The sequence below is a fragment of the Asterias rubens genome, chromosome 11 (assembly GCF_902459465.1).
Source record: "Asterias rubens chromosome 11, eAstRub1.3, whole genome shotgun sequence".
Lineage (NCBI taxonomy): Eukaryota > Metazoa > Echinodermata > Asteroidea > Forcipulatida > Asteriidae > Asterias > Asterias rubens.
In genome coordinates this window covers 2,474,714-2,496,376 of record NC_047072.1, presented here as the reverse complement: position 1 = coordinate 2,496,376, position 21,663 = coordinate 2,474,714, and the positions used below count along the sequence as shown (strand labels likewise).

The 21,663-nt window shown below is 41.1% G+C and overlaps 1 protein-coding gene across 1 annotated transcript; it reads right to left on the bottom strand.

The window, feature by feature from the left end:
- Positions 1-243: 243 nt before the first annotated feature.
- LOC117297058 (mitogen-activated protein kinase kinase kinase 20-like) lies at positions 244-20,365 on the bottom strand. Its single transcript, XM_033780181.1, has 16 exons — positions 20,279-20,365; positions 16,692-16,885; positions 14,977-15,064; positions 10,325-10,423; positions 9,667-9,761; positions 8,914-9,051; positions 8,121-8,207; positions 7,493-7,622; positions 6,983-7,034; positions 6,420-6,637; positions 5,748-5,956; positions 4,285-4,398; positions 3,915-4,109; positions 2,840-3,092; positions 1,945-2,284; positions 244-724 (listed from the first exon to the last, which is right to left on the bottom strand). Exons 2-16 carry the CDS (start codon positions 16,869-16,871, stop codon positions 343-345), a joined length of 2,580 nt encoding a protein of 859 aa, XP_033636072.1. The 5' UTR covers positions 16,872-16,885; positions 20,279-20,365; the 3' UTR covers positions 244-342.
- Positions 20,366-21,663: the final 1,298 nt, after the last annotated feature.

The window sequence follows — 21,663 nt, the reverse complement described above, 5'->3', positions numbered from 1 at the left end:
TGTCCAGCAACTCACCACGCTAATGCATTATGCATTACATTTTCTCCCACCAAAATCGTTGGCAAATGTAAAGGAGAACATAAGGCCCCCAAAAACGAGTTGGTAAAGGCGCTTCGCGGCTTCGCCGCCCGCGGTGACAGTCTTTTTCCGTGCGTTACATTTTGGGGCTGTGCGTGCTGTCCGGTGTGCCGCGTGCGCCTTGACTAAAGGCTAGCAAGGTGGGGTTCAAATCTCACCCGATTTTGTTTTCACGGAACTCAGGAAAGTACCGAGTAGACAGGGTTAACACATCGGTGTATGGGTAAAACCAAAATGACTTTATTTTAATACTGCATTACTTTTTCAGGAACTCTGACCGCTCCAGCTCTTTCTCTGACCTCGCCTGGTCCCCCGATGACCTCGGCTATTAACCAAACCATCTCTCCTGCTATTTACATTACTTCGACTGGTACCCTCATCTCCACTGCTGCCTTTGACCTCGTGACCTCTCCTTGGATCAGCATGAACCGAACTATGACCTCCACTGTATGCACGACTACCGGATGCATATCTTCCTCTGGATGGGCTGGTTGCGAGGCGGGGTCGGTAACCAATTGGAGGGGTACCGGTGACTAGAGAACCACTTGAGTCCGACTGGGATCTTGGTAGGTGCCATTCTTGGTTACTTGCTGCTGGTGAACGAGGCGTGGGCCGATTCAAGCTAGACTTGCAGGCATTGGCATAACTGGAGGTTGTGATAGAAAATCAAACATGTTACTTATTAGCGGAGGTTCATTTTGGGGTTTTCAATTGTATATCAACTATTCCCATTCCTGACTGACCCTCATTCAAGTGGACCAGGGCACTAATGTAACTCATGTGTTAGTTTTTCAAACAGCAAGTACCAAACGATATTTAGCCGGCTGTCGTAATTGTCCTATCATTCTATTTATCTATACTGTGTCCTTTAGCAAGACACTTCACTATAGTTATAAATGGGTACCTACATGGTCTAGGGTAGAGAATGATAAATATGTGATTGAGAAAGCCATGGCACATATCATTTGGTACAGTTCTTGCTATTATAACACTAAGCACACTTGTAATAACTCGTACTCTTTCTGGGCAAGTGTTCTGGGATCTTCATGGTGCACTACGCATCCAGTGCCTGGAACAGGGGGTGGAGTTCACAAAGAGTTAAAGAGACCAAACCGGCTCTTTTCAGAGCCACCACTCCTTCAAAAGAGTTTTTACCCATAGTTGTACCCGCAAGTTTACTATTAATATTTTTATTTATAGTTGCTCTTAGTTAAAGACTCATCTTATAATAATAAAATAATAATAGTATGTATCCGTAATGCGCCAAATCAATCTTGACAGATTAAGGCGCAGCAGATACAGTGCAAACAACAATTCATTATCTTGGACTATAAGCCTTAAGTTTTTAATATTTTTCTAAAGAGAATAAGGACTAGTTCTAAGTTTGCAACATCATTGTGAAAGCAACCCCTGGGGCTTAATGCCCCAAGGACAAAGCAATTATGGTAAAGTTTGTTGCTCAAGAAGGACACAAGTCTTATATACACCACACTCTGCTGATTGAAACAACAGAGCTCAAATCTGTGCTCTGCAACGCTCGCCCACGACAAGCCATCCTTCCTGCCCAAACATGCATCCCTCAAGCCATACATACATGTAAGTTCAACCACCACCAGTTGTCCAGCATTCTTCTGAAGACGAGCAGAGTAAACTGTTTGAAATGTCCAGACCACACCAGCTCTTTTCAGAGCCAACACTCCCTCCAAAGAGATTTTGCACTTGGTTGTTCAAAGGACGAAGCAATAATAATACTGTTTCTTGCTCCCAATCAGAACTCTAAACCCACACTTTGCTGATCTCAAATAACAGAGCTCAAGTAAGTGCTCTGAAACACTCAGCCAAAACAACCATTAGAAGGTGTCTTACCTGTCAGAGAGACAGCCCTCTTTGCCAACTCTCACACCGGGGGATGGGGTTGACAGAGTAGAACTTGCCGTCTTGTACCCTCCATTTGACGAATCACCGTCTGAATCAATCTGCACTTTCACCCCCAATGGATGAGTGTCAACGCTAGCCAGGGGCAACTTGGAACCCTGTAGCACCGATGGAGATGTGCCTGTGGAAGGGTGCTTCCGGACAGGCCACTGTAGAGTGGGGCTGTTAGGGTTGTACGAAGGGGCATAGCTAAAATCTTTTGACTTTGCCGAGGGCTTAATTGGGGTTACACTACCAGATACCACACCGGACCATATCCCTTGCTTCCTATCTGCGGATGAAAATTGTTTCATAAGAAAAATCTTAATTTGTAGAAAACTCAGTAATAGATAACAAATTGTTAAACAAATCTAGGACTATACTGGTTTCCCATTGGACCCAAAAGCACCAACATACACGTAGTTTGTTCTACATTGGTGGTAAACAGTGCAACAAATATACGTAAATATTATCCGTTTTTCCCGACGTCCTTGAGCTCTGTACCCGTGTTGCATTTGTACTACTGAGACAGTTTTCACATTATGCATTCATAAGTATAGTATACATGTAAACTCATCCAAAAACAACCGGTTATAAACAGCTCTAGCTGGTCATTATCAACCGTTTAAACACCCCCACGTGACGCGCTCTCCATCAATAGGATCAGCGAAACTGTCCGAGGTCTTTATGAATGGTCGTTTATAAAACATGTCACAACTCTCTTTATTCCCATTCAACAATGCCTTTTTGTTCAAAGAAGAAAAAAGTGTTACAACTCTAGTCAATTTGTGACAATCTGTTTCTTGAGCGATTTTTCACAGCCACAATTTGTTTTCTTTTTATTTACCTCTCTGCTCATAAAGTCCCGGATCCAGACTATTCTGTAGCTTCCTTGTGGACCATGCACCCTGAAGGGTTCCTAGACTTCCACTCCCTGTGGTGTTCTCACTGCCGGAGTCGTAGGAGGATAAGAGGGGACTGCCAGCCCTGATGGGGAGACTCCCGGTCAGCTTGATCTTCTTCTCGGTCAGCTGGTGATTCTTGTCCCCCGGTAGGACTCGGTGGACGTGGCGTGTGAACTTGGGCTTCTTCACAGAGTCCTGAGAGAAAAGTGGGGATAATTTGTCAAGGTGAAAAGTTCTCAACAACTTTCTTATTATAGATTTTTACCCTCACACCGATGTGTGTAGCACAGTAAACTCAGTGCTTTCCCCCGAGTTCTGTGAAAAAAATCACAGGCACATTACAACTTGGTGGGACTCAAACCCACGACTTTTGCAATTCTAGAGTAGTGTCATACCAACTAGACCACCGAGATTGCGTGGTAGCTTGAGGCAGATCGAATCCTATGTTATGACAGCGGGTACCGCAACGATATAATAGATGTTAAATGTGCATTGGGGATAAAGAATCAAATGCTTAAAATCAAATTTATTTATGCCAGAGAGTATACAGTGCTGACACACATCAGTGTAAGGGTTAACCCTTTGTCCATTGTGTAAAGTACTCACAGCTGTGAGTATGCCTACATGCACATTATACATAAACACAGGAACACTTTCTGTAAACAGTAATTGAATACCTGTAAACAGTGTATAGATCAACACAGTGAGAGAGGGGGTGTGCCAAGAGTTTGGGGAATAAACATTAGGGCAAAATTTGAATAAACTGTGCCATCCGGACAACGTGCCTTGATCAAGGCTATTCTGTACACAGATTCCCAGCAGGTTCCGAAACATAACCCAAAAATAGCGTACTTTTCAAGCCCACATCCTCCACTTTCCCAGTGACATTAAACCCTTCTGTATATCCACAACCGCCCCAGGTCCAACAAACAAACCCGATACGTGACAGTGCCCCTCAAGCCCACTTCAAACCTCCACTTCCGTACCCACACCCTTCCTAGGTCCAACTAAACATACCCGATATGTAACGGTGCACTCCACGTCTACCTCGCCCACGCTCCTGCATACCCTCCAGTTCGTCATGACATAAGGTGGATGTCTTAACCTCTCCTTAATCCCTGGTTCATTTATCTGAGATATAACCACCTCCTTAATGCACCTGACTGAACTGTCTTCACAGTCTGTCTCAACGAACATCTTCCACTTGAATTCCTGATAAGAACAAGACTAAAACATTATTGAATGGAATGACAACTTTAAAACTCTGGACATGACAATACTGATCTTATCCAAAGATTTTTAGCTTTTTTAATACAGTGGGTTTGAAAGGAGTCTCACGCAAAAGACACTCTTACAGAGCTGGGGGTTAAAGATGTACTCTACCAACCTGAGGTGTTGATCCGGGTCGGCAATGATTCCCAAACACCAGTGTAAGGTGAAGATTCTTGGGCTGATTTCCCGGTAATGCTGTGGTGTCTTTACTCGGCAATAATGGAATACTCTGACAGACAAATTCATCAATAAAATAAAAACACATCAAAATAAACACATATTCATAAATACCTCAAACAGTTTTGCTACACCGTGGGGATGTTTAAACGGTTGATAATGACCAGCTGGAGCTGCTTATAACACTTCTTTTTTTCCGGATACGTTTAGATGCATACAACGGGCTAGTCTTGGTGCAAGAAGTTTTACAGGATAAGTTTTACAGAGCTTCTTACTTCATTACGCTTTTTAACCAAAAAGGTATTATGAATGGGAATAAAAGAGTAGTGACTGGTTCTTAAAGACAATGGACACTAATGGTAATTGTCAAAATCCAGTCTTCTCACTTTGTGTATCTCAACATATGCATAAAATAACAAACCTGTGAAAATTTGAGCTCGATTGGTCGTCGGAGTTGCGAGATACATGTAACTATGAATGAAAAAAATACCCTTCTCACACAAAGTTGTGTGCTTTCAGATGGTTGATTTCGAGACCTCATAATAAACTTGAGGTCTCAAAATCAAATTCGTGGAAAATTACTTCTTTCTCGAAAACTATGTCACTTCAGAGGGAGCCGTTTCTCACAATGTTTTATAATATCAACCTCTCCCCATTACTCGTCCCCAAGAAAGGTTTTATGCTGATAGTTATTTTGAGTAATTACCAATAGTGTACACTGCCTTTAAACTGCCGTTTAAAACCGTGCAGGGTCATGGCTGTGTGATAAAGGACCTAGCATTCGGCTGTGACTGTTGCAGTTGCATTGCATTAAACACTCCAATGCATCTTGGGAAACCAAGTTTAGTTAAAAAAGACGGTAATTTGCTTCAAAATGAGTGCGCCTTGCCGGATGCCAGATTTTGGGTGGGAAACACATATAAATTATGCAACAACAAAATTAACCTTTGGGTGTTGGCCAGTCACTATGGGTGCGTTTGATTAGCTTCCCCGAGTCGACCCCACGATACTCACTCGTTGAGCCCCTGACAAGAGCTAATCGAACGATCACTCACCCCATCATGGTGACGTCATGCACCACGAAAGTGACCCACTCAACAAGCAGGGCAACTGGGGCTGATCCGGGTGAGCCCCTGGAATGACGTCAAAGAGACCGGGTTGACCCAGGGAAGCTAATCGAACGCACCCTATAATTAGTTATGTACATGTAAAGCGAAGCAATCAATCTGGTAAGCACTGTTTTCCAGTGGCGCAAGGAAATCAGCTGTGCTTTTGCAACTTACGTGAATTATGATTCGGGGTTATTTGTGTTGATGTGACAACTTTACACTGACAGGTCACAGTGAAAAAGATAATTTTAGATAACATTTACACAAATTAACCTGGCCCAATGAGACTAACCTTCAAGCTAGATAGAGGAGGGAAATGCTGCAGTCTGTAGTTCTCTAACTGGAGCCCCTCAATCTCCATCTGTAGATCCTTCCGATGACCCAGGGACTTGATCCCGAGGGCGAGGAGGTCATCCATGGAGAGGAGCAACAAGCGACGCCCGGTGATGTTATGCTCCAGCATCAGGGGGGCATACTGGGCCAGGTCACTCCGTCTCATGTCTACCATAGGGTGTCAAGTCAAACAAATACATTAATATGACATTTATTAGGCTTTTTAATCTCTCAGCACCAATGTTGACATGTACTACCAATATGTATTCCGAAAGAAAAATCAATCAAACATGTTTGCCCCAAAGTCAGCCAAAACATGCAGAGAAGGGGTTTGACCCGGTGTTCCTGGCAGTGGCTCCTGAATGCGCCCCATAGCACCTTGTAAACCCTTATGAGGTGCTAACAAAATATTGGTCTCATAATTTGTCACTTCAATAACCTGTCTTTCTCAGCGCCTTGAGTACCTTTTTTAGTAGATACATGTATGTGCGCTATAAAAGACTTTGATATTATTATTGTCGATATTATAACATTTGGTCCCTGGATAAAAGTAGGAATATTTTCAATGTTCGCCAAGGCTTATTAACACTCATAGGTTGAACATCTCAGAGAGGAGAGATCTAAACGTTACCTTTGGCATGGAGCTGCAAAACCCACAGGTACACCTCTTGCTCACTCCAATAATTAGCGTCATGTTTGACGTCGGCACCAAACGGAACCACCAGCTGTCCATACAGGGCGTCCTCAAGGTGCCGCAAGTGATTCTCCCGCGAGTCCAGTTTGTTTTCTTTTTCCTTCAGGCAGCGCTCCATCTGATGGATGCGTGCCATCGTCTCCTCAATTTCCCCTCTTTTAGAGAGAAGAAAAACAAAGAAATAAAAATTTCAGATTGAAATTTGAAACAAAAAAAAATAAATTATTCACTTTTGGCGACACAAAACACATTTCTCAGGTACAATGCTGTGAAGAAATGTATTGAACACAATCGAGCCCTCAAACTTACTCTCTTATTTGCCCATTTTTATTTTGAAACCTTCAAATTTAATCGTGTGACATTTGGAGCTTGCTTATTGTATGTTAGCTTTAAGCGAAAGGGCGCCATTAATCTGCAGGTCGCAGGTTTAAATCCTACTCCAGGAAAATCGTCTTTGTTCAACCTAAAATAAGATGCATTGAGTGTTAACTTTTACTTACTTCCATTGTGCCTTTTGCTTCAGGAATGTGCCTGTTTCTTCTGATAAGGGTTCTGTGTGGAAAAAAGAAGAATGTATAATGAACATGTGTATTAAAAGAGTGAAGTGGTAAACTCAGTCTTCAATTTTCGTTTAAAACCTTACAGAACCATGCCCCTGCGATAAAGAGCCTCGCCTTACATTTGGGCTCACTCCTTTATTGCAGGGCAATTTCGAATGAGGCAATTTAACAGGCAACTACATGTAGTTTTAGGCAATCTCAAAGAAGAATCACAGTTGAATTTTGACAAATTTTTTTTTGGGATCATAAATAATCATTCATTAATTACTCATTGGCTATCAAAGTGCACTTTCACTTGGGTAGCCCATGAGTAATTTAAGAAACACTTCAGTGGTATTGTAGCATGAACTGCTGTTGGTTGCCTACAAAGTAGCCTTGTGTGATACGGCCCTTTGGCATCGCCGACTCTTTATTCCAAAATCTTATAATGGCTGGCACCAGATTTCTTACCATCTTCAATCAGTCGATCCAGTGTCTTGAGAATCTCCTTGAAGGAGGGCCGTTTCTTGGGGTCTGTCTCCCAGCATGGCTGTATGAGGTTGGCTAGTTTCTCAGGACACGTACTAGGGATTGTTAACCTCTAAGGAAGAAGGTCAGTGATAGGTCAAAGTTTGATGACAAAGATTATAGCAGAAACTCAGTTTAAAGGGGCACGCTGCCTTAACATTTTACAAAACTTTGCCATTTGGAATTGCTCGTTATAATTTTGTAATAGTTATTCATGCAAAACACAGTTTTGATTCATGCAAAAAACAGTATAATTTAATGATAAAGTAACACAATTTTTTCTCTGGAAATATGATGAGCGGAAACTGCACAAGGTCTGCTGTTTTGTGGAGTTGACAATTAGGTCCTACAAAATGGCTCCTACAAAAATGGCCGACTGTGTTTGGTCAAGAAATTAAACAAAACCAATCTTTGGATCTTTGTTGTTGAGTTTTAGAATATCTTTCCTACAATATTCATTCAAAAACAACTATTTTTGGTGGTCCAGAGCGCCAAATCTAAAGGCAACCAAATTTGAAATTCAGCCCCCAGGCAATATGGTGTGAACAAACCAATAATAATAATAACTTACTTCGTTCTTTTCCACTACAGCCCAGGCAACTTGGATTCCATCCACACCTTTAAAGGGCACCTCCCTCGTCAGAAGTTCCCACAGCACCTGAGAGAAACACAAAGCATGGAACTTATGGACATCGCTAGAGCAAGGGTGGGATGAGAGTTCCTTTTTTGTTTGTGGATCGAGTGTCATTGCCTAGCGGTGAAGAGCACCAGACCCAAGCTCTGGTGTTTCTGATCGGCAGATTGTGGGTTTGAGTCCCAGTTGTGACACTTGTGTACATAAGCCAGACAGTTATGATGCTTCATTCTTTGGATGGGACGTAAAGGTGTTGGCCACGTGTGTTTTGTAACTGACCTTTAGCACCTGGCAGGATCCTGCAAGATGTACCTTTGACCTTGCATTCATTCACATGTGAACACACAATACACTTGTTTCATACAAACATTATAAGTGCACACACAGCAGCATATAATCAAAAGTACAATTAACTGCTGGTGTATGTAGCTGACAAACTTCGTCACTTCGGAGCAGGACAATCATAACGCAGAAATTGACAGTTTACGTCAAGACCAGTGCCTGTGTTTATCCTTGCAATTAAAGACAGAGGACCAGTCGTATTATGACACAGCTCCTTTAAATGTTATAATAACAAGTAAAATTGTTGAGTGGGGGTAAATGGCCGGGTTAAATATTAATTGTTAGAATTTATTTTTGTGGTCTTAGAGCCTCAACATCAATTCAAGATCCCACAAGACTACAAACGACAAAAAGACATTCTTATGTATAACTTTTCTTGCTGACTCACCACACCATAGGAGAACGTGTCACATTTCTCCGAGACCGGCTCCCCAAGGATGACCTCGGGTGCCATCCAAGGAAACGTTCCAGCCATCGTCATCATCGCTGTGCTACCATGGAAACGGGATGCACCAAAATCAACTAGCTGCAAAAGTAAGTTTAGTGACGAATTGAGCATAGCTAAATATGATATTAAGTTAATTTATTTATACTTTTTTTCCTTTATTAAATTGGTATTGTGTAAATAAATAATAAAGCATAAAGAGCAATCGCAAAAAAGAAAACAGCGTTCATTTGTAATTTTGTGGTGTCAATTAAAGGAACAATTATGTCCAGATTTGATTTTGGATTTTGGGAGAACCAGGACGTGTGACCAGGTTGTACTTTGATGAGTATGTATATCTTGTTCTGTGAGAACTAGGCCCTGCCTTTTATTCAGATCTGAAGAAAAAAAAATGTCCGGGCGGAAGGTAGCAAATTGATGTATGGACATTTTCAGGAAGTACTGCAGGGGGCATGGGGGGTACTGCATGGCCAAACAACTCATGCCTTAATGGGCCAGGCATACATGTATCATTCTGATAGCATGTACACCATGTGCAAGGGTCCAAACATTTGGGGGTTTAGATACATCTACTACATGTACACACAGTTCCAGAGGGTCTCTAGCTACCAAAATTGGGCCCTAGGGTTTATGATTGATCCACAAAATGAGCACTAAAATGTTGAAAACAGTAAATGCCAATGAAAACACTCAAACCTTCACAATCATGCCGTCGCATATCACACAATTCTTGGATTTCAGATCCCGATGAATGACTTTAACTTTGGCCTCATTGTGGAGATAGTTAATACCTACAAACGAGGAAACAAAGAAACCTACAGAATCAACTAAATGTGACATGCTATTTCGGCTGGTAACCTTATTCTAGTAGGCATAATTTTGTTATGACTTGCCAATTTGTTTGTGCTTAAGCAGCTCTATAACATTGGGCCTTGTGTGCTTCAAAATTGATCAAGCATAATTATTTGAAAGCACCTGCGTATTCTCAATGGCTTTACCTTGTTCTATCACTCATTTGGCCACGATTCGATAGAGCCTCTTGAGCACAAAAAGCAGCTTTATAAGCACCACAAAAAGATGCTTACCAGAATAAGGGCACCAGCCAATATACCTTGTCACCATGTGCTATCTAAGACTGGTGTCCTGCTTAATTTTGCTTAGCAGACACTTTTAAGCAACGTTTTCTTCTCTATGAACTTACATGTAGGTCCTGCTCACAGACATTGACAGCAAGGTATCGTGCTTTTGGTTTGCTTATAACAGCAGAGTTGATGAAATATGAATTTTGCTGATGGACCTTAGTGAGTAGACAACGTCTGCTTAACGTCTCCGGGAAACTGGACACAGAGCTTACCTAACGCTACGTGACGTGCCCAGGTAAGAATTTGTTTGAAGTCCACGATGTTGGCCGGGTCAGCAAGATGTGAGTAAAGAGATCCAAGGGAGGCATATTCTGTACAAGAAAAAAGAGAAAAGGAATGAAATACAAACACATGGTAAGGCAGTGGACACTTATTGGTAATTACTCAAAATAATTATTAGCATAAAACCTTACTTGGTAGCAAGTATAGTGGTTGATAATATAAAACAATGTGAGAAATGGCTCCCTCTGAGGTTAGGTGGTTTTTGAGAAATAAATAATTTTCCAAGAATTTGATCTTGAGACCTCAGAATTAGATTTGAGGTCTTGAAATCAAGCATCTGAAAGCACCAAACTTTGTGCGACAAGGATGTTTTTTCTTTCATTATTCTCTCGCAACTTCGATGACCAATTAAGTTCAAATTTTCCCATGTTTGTTATGCATATATGTTGAGATACACTGCGAAGACTGGTCTTAGACAATTACCAGTAGTGTCCAGGGTCTTTAACAGAAAAACAAATTACCATCTTGATAATAAATTGTTCCGACGAAGCCAACCTTCTCAAGATTTTTTCCAGTAATAATTATCAGCAAAAATTGTTCGTTCTGCTTTCTAATTGATAAATCTTACTGGAAATGCGGGACAGGATCAAGTGATTATCAAACTCTGACGTGGGATAAAACAACAATCTGGTAGCATTGGTTAAGTGTTCAATAATGATTTGCCTAAATCATGAAATTGTAATGCATCACATGTAACTAAATGCACTACTTATTCTAGCAGGAATCAAAGGAGTAGGAACATTTCAACGTCAGAAGTCACATGGTGTTGACTTTGATAGCCTTCTCAGGTTATTTGAACACAACTTTTCAGATTTTTTCCAAGGGCAAACAAATTGAAAATCATAGGCCTGACAGTAAGTAGAATATCATGCCATGTTCTAGTCAATGTGAAATCGGGTTAGCTTGGTGAGGATTCAAACCTGCAACCTTGTGATTGCAAGTCCTGCAGTCTAACCACTAGCAATGGTGACCGTTGCTCCACTATGGGGCTGATGCAACCCTCTTTCAGATTTGTTCCCAAGGGCAAACAAATTGAAAATCATACTATCAAGACAGTAAGAAGAATACATATATCATGCCATGTTCTAGTCAATGTGAAATCGGGTTAGCTTGGTGACGGTTCAAACCCGCAACCTTGTGATTGCAAGTCCTGCAGTCTAACCACTAGCCATGGTGACCGTTGCTCAACTATGGGGCCTGATGCAACCCTTTTCCACACTGCATCCCTGGTCCCCGTGGAATACAGCCTTGGGGAGGCCCCACAATTACCACCAAGCACTTTCATTCTGTCTTAGTCTACATGTAGGTGCCTATTCATCAGGGATCTACATTGCTGCACAATTCAAAAATACCCTCCGCTTACCACTGACTCAGAGCAGAGGTGGCTATTCCACTGGGTTTGTCAATTTGCTATTTACAATCCAATGTGACAGATTTGACCATGGTTGCCCCCAGGGGAAAAGAGTACTGTAAAAAAGGCTAGTGAAGGATCTGTGGCCTCGTAGAGTTGAGGTCATCGTGAGGGGTCATGACACGCAATTAAGCCCTAATGAGCAGAGTCCAGTGCATTCACTGGCATGACTGGAGTAAGGATATAAGGTCACGTAGGAGGTTTGGGCCATTGTGGAGGTTCTTGAAAACAAACTGTCCGACATAATAAAGGAACACATTGCCTTGGAACGGTCACTATGGTCTTTGAAAATCGTTTGTAACCGTTTGTTATAGAATGCATAATGGGTAGAAAGATTTTTACAAAGTAGAATACAATGATCCACACACATTTGCCTCGAAATTGTGTGGTTTTCCTATTACCGTATTTTCCTGCGGATAAGACGCTCGGCGGACAAGGCGCAGGACGCTAAAATGACCAAAAGAAATTCAAAGTCAGCAGACAAGGCGCACCGCCGCAAACACGTTTAACCGCACACAAAAGAACACCTGGCGCCACGTAGTGTCGGTACATTGACACAAAGACGTAATTTGCTGCCTTTGAGAACCTACGTATACCGACCTTTATCCAATCAGCCAACGCTGTATATTGTTAATAACATAAAGTCCGGCCCAATCAGCGGGCAGAAACCATGGTCCACACACTGACTGAAGTGAATTTTATTTGCAACATGAACACAATGCCTCCCTGGACATCCGACGTCCCCACAACGAGGATCCTTGCTGATACAGATACATTGCACTGACAGACGGATGTAGCGTGTGTGTGTAGTAATGTATCCTCTGGCCGGGATGTCGCTGCATGCACATTAATATGCACATGTACACTGTGGATTGCGCTGCTCAATCTCGAGATTGCACAAAAGATGTTGGAGACATGTACTGTAAGAAATAACCCCGTCGGCCGTCGGCCATAAATGGCCGTCGGCCATAAATGGCCGACCGTGTTTGTCGACGAGGTAAAAGGAAAACCACGTAATTTCGAGTGATACTTGTGTGGATCATTATTTTCTACTTTGAAAATATCTTTCTAATTATATGCATTTTATAACAAACGGTTAAATACACTTTTCAAAGACCACCTCGAACGATCCAAGGCAACGTGTTCATTTAATATGTCCCCTTAGGTTGGAAGCAACTTGCTTTATTATGCACTGTGCTTAGTGCTTAGTGCTTACTGAGTGAAAATACACTCTTGAAGCATGCCAAGCAATTAACACAATTCCAACTTAAAAATTACGCAGCGTCAGGAGCCAGAGCAGTTAGAAACGTTCTAATACGCAGTATTTTTTACCGCTTGAGGGTGTTCTCAAACAAACTTATATCACTTCCGGGGGTACATGTTAGGACCTTTAAAGGAACTGTTACAACCCACTTCTAAAGCAACTTAAAACTACACATCTGTACTGTGCAGGAAAAAGTAACGGAACGCAAATGAAAACTACATGTATGCATGTATACTAATGAGAGCGCCCTCACGCATTGACAAATACTGAAAATACTATTGAGAGCGCCCTCACGCATTGACAAATACTGAAAATACTATTGAGAGCGCCCTCACGCATTGACAAATACTGAAAATACTAATGAGAGCGCCCTCACGCATTGACAAATACTGAAAATACTATTGAGAACGCCCTCACGCATTGACAAATACTGAAACGACTATTGAGAGCGCCCTCACGCATTGACAAATACTGAAAATACTATTGAGAGCGCCCTCACGCATTGACAAATACTGAAAATACCATTGAGAGCGCCCTCACGCATTGACAAATACTGAAAATACTATTGAGAGCGCCCTCACGCATAGACAAATACTGAAAATACTATTGAGAGCGCCCTCACGCATTGACAAATACTGAAAATACTATTGAGAGCGCCCTCACGCATTGACAAATACTGAAAATACTATTGAGAGCGCCCTCACGCATTGACAAATACTGAAAATACTATTGAGAGCGCCCTCACGCATTGACAAATACTGAAAATACTATTGAGAGCGCCCTCACGCATTGACAAATACTGAAAATACTATTGAGAGCGCCCTCACGCATTGACAAATACTGAAACGACTATTGAGAGCGCCCTCACGCATTGACAAATACTGAAAATACTATTGAGAGCGCCCTCACGCATTGACAAATACTGAAAATACTATTGAGAGCGCCCTCCTGCATTGACAAATACTGAAAATACTATTGAGAGCGCCCTCACGCATTGACAAATACTGAAAATACTATTGAGAGCGCCCTCACGCATAGACAAATACTGAAAATACTATTGAGAGCGCCCTCACGCATTGACAAATACTGAAAATACTATTGAGAGCACCCTCACGCATTGACAAATACTAAAAATACTATTGAGAGCGCCCTCACGCATTGACAAATACAGCGCATTGGATCGAATACAGTATGTTTCCAAGCACCTGTACACATGGAATGTTCCCCATTGGATTGCCAGAACGTTCCATTCACTCTGTAGGATTGTTTAGGGATGTACTTGCACATTGAATCACTCTTGAGGAATGTTTTCGCTGTCCAATGCATCGAGGGCGTGCCCCTCAGAATCTTCTTTTATATATAGAACGTGCCTGACTTTTAATAATAATAATAATTGAGGCTTCTTATATAGTGCACATGTCCGTCACTCAGTGACGCTCCTGGCGCTGTAACATACAGTATTTCCTGCGAGATATGGGACTACGTTTTGAATTATGAGACCTACCGGTAATTCTGATAGCACCATGTAATGTTTTACAAGGTGCTGTGGTGCAATTTGCTGCCGATCGGACCATCAGGAACACCGGGGCGAACCCCTTCTCTTTTCGATAAGTGCACTGGGTTCTTTTACATGCGTTACATAACACATGGGACCAACGGCTTAACGTCCCATCCGAAGGACGAAGCAATGGTGAAGTGTCTTGCTTAAGGACACAAGTGTCACGGCTGGGGATTCGAACCCACACTCTGCTGATCAGAAACACCAGAGTTTGAATTCGGTGCTCTTAACCGCTCGGCCGCGACACTTCCACTTTTGAGGTGCTATTATGCACTGCTCGGTGTGAATATTAGATTGCGCACTATGCATTACGCACAACGCATAATGGACACAAAGATTTGATTCTTACCGGTTACAAGACAGAAGTTCGGAGCTTCACTGACCGCACCATAAAACTCAATAATACTCCGATGACTAAGACAGCTCAGCACCTCAGCCTAAACAATCAAAAGACCAAACCAATATCATAGTTTAAGCTTCTGTTATCATGTCAATAGTACATCACATTAACACTTGCTACAGTATTAGGCATGGAATACTGCTAAGCAAATTTAATAAATTGGGAGGCTAATCATCCTTACAAGCAGCTACATGTAAGAGCTGAATTGCGAAGGACACGGCTACAGTGTACAACATGTTCGAGAAGCAGGCATGCAAGGGAGCCTTTGGCAGCCAGCCCCATCAACCCATTTTGACCACGGGTCACCTTGGTGAGAGGCGAGCGCTTTATGCACAAGCCAACCATGCCTTTTGCAAAAGAATACAAAGCAAAAATATGAGCAGGGCACGTCCCATCACAGTCACATTAATATTAATGTTATGGTATTCTGTATGTGGTTAGCAAGGCTTTTCTGAGCTAGCAAGTTCCATTCCATTAATACCAGCATAATGATCGCCTAGAAAATACGCCCCTTTTGTCTACTCCAAAGTCAATAGTATTGATTGAGTGAGAAATGCCCTCATGTGATAACATGTGTCATATTTGTATGATTGATGACACTTGAGGAGTACACTAAACAGATCATATATGATAATGGCACTGTAGGTACTGGTAACCTTGGAACCATTAACTAAACTTGGAGTGTTAAAAAAAAACCAATGATAATGAAGAGCTTTTGAGGTTCCCTCTGAACATGCTGGAAGAATAATCAATTTGCAGATTTTAACAAAATAGTTAATACAAGTGTTCTTAATACTGCGTTCTCTGCAGTTGCATTTAAAGGCAATAGACACTATTGGTGATTACTCAAACCTTTCTTGGTGATGAGTAATGGGGAGAGGTAGATGGTATAAAACATTGTGAGAAACGGCTCCATCTGAAGTGCCATAGTTTTTGAGAAAGAAGTAATTTTCCACGAATTTGATTTTGAGACCTCAGATTTAGAACTTGAGGTCTCGAAATCAACCATCTAAACACACACAACTTCGTGTGACAAGGGTGTTTTTTTCTTTCATTATTATCTCGCAAGTTCTATGACCGATTGAGCTCAAACTTTTACAGGTTTGTTATTTTATGCATGTTGAGATACACCAGCTGTGAAGGCTAGTCTCTGACAAACCAGTAGTGTTCACTGCCTTCGTCGATACGACCTAATATTTGCAGGCCGAAACACAATTGATTTTACTTTATTATTGACTTTTCAGTGGATCTAATTCCCCTAATCATGCAATATTAAACAGATCAGGACTTTCAAAACAAAGATAAACACCGGTCGAGTAAATAAACGAATCAAAACACCATTCTTGGATCTTGATTTAAAACATTAATGCAAAGAACCAGCTACCGACGTTGACAAGTGGTCACTGCAGCAGATTGCATTTGACGATTTAAAGACCATTCTTTAGACCAAACACCATTCTTGGATCTTGATTTAAAACATTATGCAAAGAAACATCAGTTTACATCTGTTTTCCCAAGTTCAGTATTTTCCTTTTAAAATCTCAAGAGAAAACATTAGGCGTACACTCTTTTCCCCACTTTCTTGAGGCTCAAGAGACAACAAAGTACCTCTTTCCCCAAACTGAGAACTTCTTGAGCCTCAAGAAATAACATTTAACATGTACCTCTTTTCCCAAGTTCAATACTTTCTTGACTGCCACCTCTTTGTCTTGGGAGATCCATGTTGCCCTGTAGACACTGCCGAAGGTTCCTCCGCCAATGCATTCATGAAATGTTAAATCGTCAAATGCAATTTGCTGCAGTGACCACTGTTGGTAGCTGGCATGGCTGATGTCTGGCATCATGGCTTTCACATTCCCTTTAAAGTAAATAAATAATAGTAAAAACAATAGTTTATGTTTGATAAAGTGTCTTACATAAAAACATAAAAAATGTCAAAGCAATTGAGACTACACCAATATGAGTCAACCACACAATAAAAGGCAATCAATAAAAAAGGTACAAAGATTAAAAAATAATGTCTTTTAAAAAGCATTGTTTTGAGTTGAGTTTTAAGAATACCAAAGTTGATACAGCGTAATTGTCCTCAAATAAATAGGTACATGGGTGTATGTACATGTAATTGATTCCATAGAGTTAACACTCATAATAATAAAAGTGGATTCTCATAGCAGGCATATCCGTCACTCAGTGACATGGCTCCTGGTGCTATAGGCCTAACATACAGTTTTTCCTGCAAGGTTAAATGTATGTGGGACTACGTTTTAAATTGAGTTTAGAAGGGGTGGCAGATCTGGAGTGGAAGGCAGGAGGTGCAAAGAGTAGAAGATGTATACATTTCCTCTTTCACACGATGATCTACGTCCTTGGTGAAAACTTCCGCTAGTGTAAGATTTTGTAGTAGGTCCACACCTACAACTACCATCTTACAAGAGACCCTGGACACTCCAAAAGTTATTGTCCTTTCACACGAGGTGCATTTTGTAATATATGTTACAACCATGCTACAATTTAGCAAGGGACCCTTGCTAAATTGCTCTCGTGTGAAAGGGGCTTATACATGTAGTAGCTCTGGGCAGACGGTGATCTCTGATAAGGTTCAATAAAAAACGGTCCAATAAGTATCCTTTTCAGCTGATACTGAACAGCTTATCTTATTTGTAAGCTTCCTAGAAGTACACAATAGCACGCTCAAGGTTGACATTCTAAACGAGAGGGGATCTGTTCAAAGGAACAAGCTAAAACCCTGAGCTATGATTACTGTCTGGCACACATTCTTACACATTCACAAGACATTGTACTGTCCCCCCCCCCCCCCCCCCCCCCCCCCCCGGTATCTTCCTGCATTGACTAAAACTGTAAGTAACTCTGTAATACTTTAATCTTCAACCATCCTGTCAACAGGATCCGACAAGAATAGTTAAATCTTAAAGCCAGTAAAATCTTTTGTTTTCTTACATATGTAGCTTGCTTCTTTGGTCAATGGCAAGAAAGGCAGGTTTTGAACTTCATGGTAATAAAAAGACAGCCAGCAAATTTCCCATTGTTGGAAGGGCTCTTACATGTACTGTACTACTTTAGGAAAGACACGCAACTGTATTACTGTATTGGACAAGTTGGATAGGAAGAGTTTTACGATCCCAACAGCCACACAGCCTACACTGTATAGCTGTATGATACAAATTTAATTCCCGAGACAATTTAAATACCTCCAAGACAGTTTCACATAAAATAAGAAACTCTGTAAAACTTGTCTGTTTTCAGATGTCCTTGAGCTCTGTACGTACGTGTGTTGCACGTTTTCCAATGCATACGAGACAGTTTTCGGATGCATTCCTTCGCGTATAGTCTTGGTGCAAGACGTTTTTCATTTTCATTTCACACACAGCGCGGCCAACTCACCAACAGCGTAACATTACAACAGCGCCAGCATTGTGCGTATCAAAAATCGTCCTGCAACAAGACTAGCGTGTAGTACAAAAATGTATCAAAAAACAACAGGTTAGAAATTAGAAACAGCTCCAATTGGTTATTTAAAATCAACCATTTAAACACCCCCAAGTGACGCGCCCTCCACCAATAGGAATAGCAAAACTGTCTCAGGTATGAATGTTTAGGACCTTGTCCCACTTTTGTATTCACTTTCAAATCTTAGGGAACATTGTGAAGGGCAATTCGTGGAAAATAAAATACTTGACACTTGGTAACATTCATTGTGTACACATAGGGGCTGACCTACATACAGACAGGTACACATAATGTACGTGTGCCTTATATAGACTTGGCAAGGCTCTTTAATCAAATTTGTTGAGATTTATCCAAGAGCAAAAGAAATCAGGCATCTGATACTAATAAAAGGATCTATGCATGATCGACTTCACCTTTCAGAAATAAACATCTTGTATTTTGGTAAAGTAACAAGCAGCAGAAGTAAAAAAGAACACTTCAAATCACTCAAGAAACTTTTAAAATACCTACTTCACTGTGCACCTCCGATGACCACACATTCGGACGTCAGCACAGGCAGATCTGATCACGCAAACTGCACATTGATTTTACAAGTCTTCAAAAAGATTTCCAATTTAACCAAATATAAAATTGTGTTATTAATGCTAGTAGTTTTGTTTTTGAAAATTTACATACAGATGAGATTGGGATTGGTGACGAGTGCTGAAATTACACTTCCCTCTCCGTGTTATTGCCAAGGACAGCTTATAAATTATTGCACTTCATCAGAAGCAGCGATTGAAAAGCTGTAGCAAGAAATTCAATTTAATCATTTCACCAGCACCTCGGACCAGAAAAGATCAAATTTTTACACTGGACTCAATGAGCCAAACCAAGGCCAGTAATTTCACCATCAGAGTCTGTAAACTCACGACCCAACGAGTCCAGCTGAACTCGTTTGTTTCTCATTTTGACTATTTTTGTATGACAATTATGTGATTTCTGTTCATCACTGAAGAAGTTACCCAAAGCCTGTAGCCTCATGCTTCATTTTCGAAAGGGAATTTTTGGTGCCGACATTCTTAGAATAGTGCCAAGTGGTTGCCGAGTTTGCAAGGTGCAGACATGTGAGTACCTATCCCTGAAATTAGAGGAAAAGAGAAAACTGGACAGGAACAAAAGAGGAAAAGATACTATTCCTATACTTTTGTACACAGAAAGTGAAGAAAAGGACAAAAGTCAAAACCAAAATAGAGGAAATCGGCTGAAAAGAGGAAGTCTCACATGCCTGAGGGTGCCAAGTTTGCAGGTGCCGAGTTTGCGAGGTGCCGAAGTGTCCGGTATTGGACTGTCATAGGTCCTAGTTGCGATAACGTAACCCTCCTCCCGACGGAATACATGTATTGTAGGTCCTAGCATCATGACCAAGGACTGGGTTGAGGAAGGAAACATCCCTCATTTTGATAGGCCTATATCATCTACTCCTATCTAAATTCCTAGAATTAGAACTATAATATGACAGGTTCTCTCCGCTATTTATCGTCTCCAAGATTGCCGAGTCTATCTAATAATTTTATTTATATCAATCATTGCTTGTAAAAGCTCCACTGACAATGCTGCGCAGGTGTCCTCTCTTTCTGCGTAGGTTAATAACAATAATAAAGGATAACTTTCCGTATGGCGCCACCACTTTTTCACTCATTTTTACAAAAAGAGATATCTCATTGAGGTAAATTAGATACTATATTATTTCATATCGAGTGAAAAAGTGGTGGCGCCATACGGAATCTTTTCCCTTACTTACTATATCACAAAACCCATGGATCTGTCCAGGGTTTCCAGGTAGGTCGATGGCGAATCACAGAAAAGAGTGTGTTTGACCTCCAGAATCGTGACTGGATAACTTTCCGTATGGCGCCACCACTTTTTCACTCATTTTTACAAAAAGGGATATGTCAATCAGGTAAATTAGATACTATATTATTTTATTTCGAATGAAAAAGTGGTGGCGCCATACGGAAACTTTTCCTCGTGACTCACAAACTCATTTCAATCAAGATTTCAAGAAAAAAACATGCTGTCCCGATCCGACGGACTGCGGCAGCTGCTTCCGCTCGCGTTTGTTTTGGAAAGGGGTGTCATTTTAAAGGGCGCCCTCCAGGGGTAAAACAATTAATCTCGCGCGGTCCCCCCCCCCCCCCCAGTGTACCAGAACCTACAGTGTAAAAAATGCTGGAGTGAAGCCAAAACGTCCATCCACAAAATACCCCAAAGTGGCCATGAGGTTTTTTGTCTAAACCGCACTGGATTGTATCAACGCGCCCCATAAGCCCATGCTACTCAAAAAACAAAACAAAAACTAAAGCGGGAAGCCCCCCTCGGCAAAATCACATTCGTGCAATAAGTCTACCCCATCCTCAAAAAAGTTCCGTTCCATAAATAGCAGCATAATGATCGCCTAGAAAATACGCCCCTTTTGTCTACATGGGCCCTACCACATGTGTTTTCTATTGCAATTTAGGCTATTGAAATAATCATTATTAGAGGAACTGGACACTAAATCGGTAATTACTCAAAATAATTATCAGCATAAAACCTTTCTAGGTGACGAGTAATGGGGAGAGGTAAACACATTATCAGAAACGGCTCCTCTGAAGTGAAGTAGTTTTCGAGAAAGAAGTAACTTTACACGAATTTGATTTCGAGACCTCAGATTTAGAATTTGAGGTCTAGAAATCAAGCATCTGAAAGCACACAACTTCGTGTGACAAGGTTGTTTTTTCTTTTATTAGTTATCTCGCAACTCCGACAACCAATCAAGCTCATGATTTCCACAGATTTGTTATTTTATGCTTATGTTGAGATACACCAAGTGAGAAGAATGGTAAAACAAAAATTTGGTGCTTTAAAATCCTGTTTCGAGAGCAATTTACAGACCATAATGACAATTTTAAAGTCACTTGGAAATAGAATTGTTTTTCTTTCAAACATAAAAGAATATGCTTACGAACAATAAAACATTTTTTTTAGTAATTGTTTGTCATTTATTATGTTTAAAAAATATATAAAGTTGTTGGGGGCTGACTCCGCCTACCCCTTTTGTGACGTCAATCGAGGCAGACTTTGCTTGCAATGCGTATAGTAAACACACGTGCAAAGTACATGTACGTCCAAGTCGTGAGTTGGTAC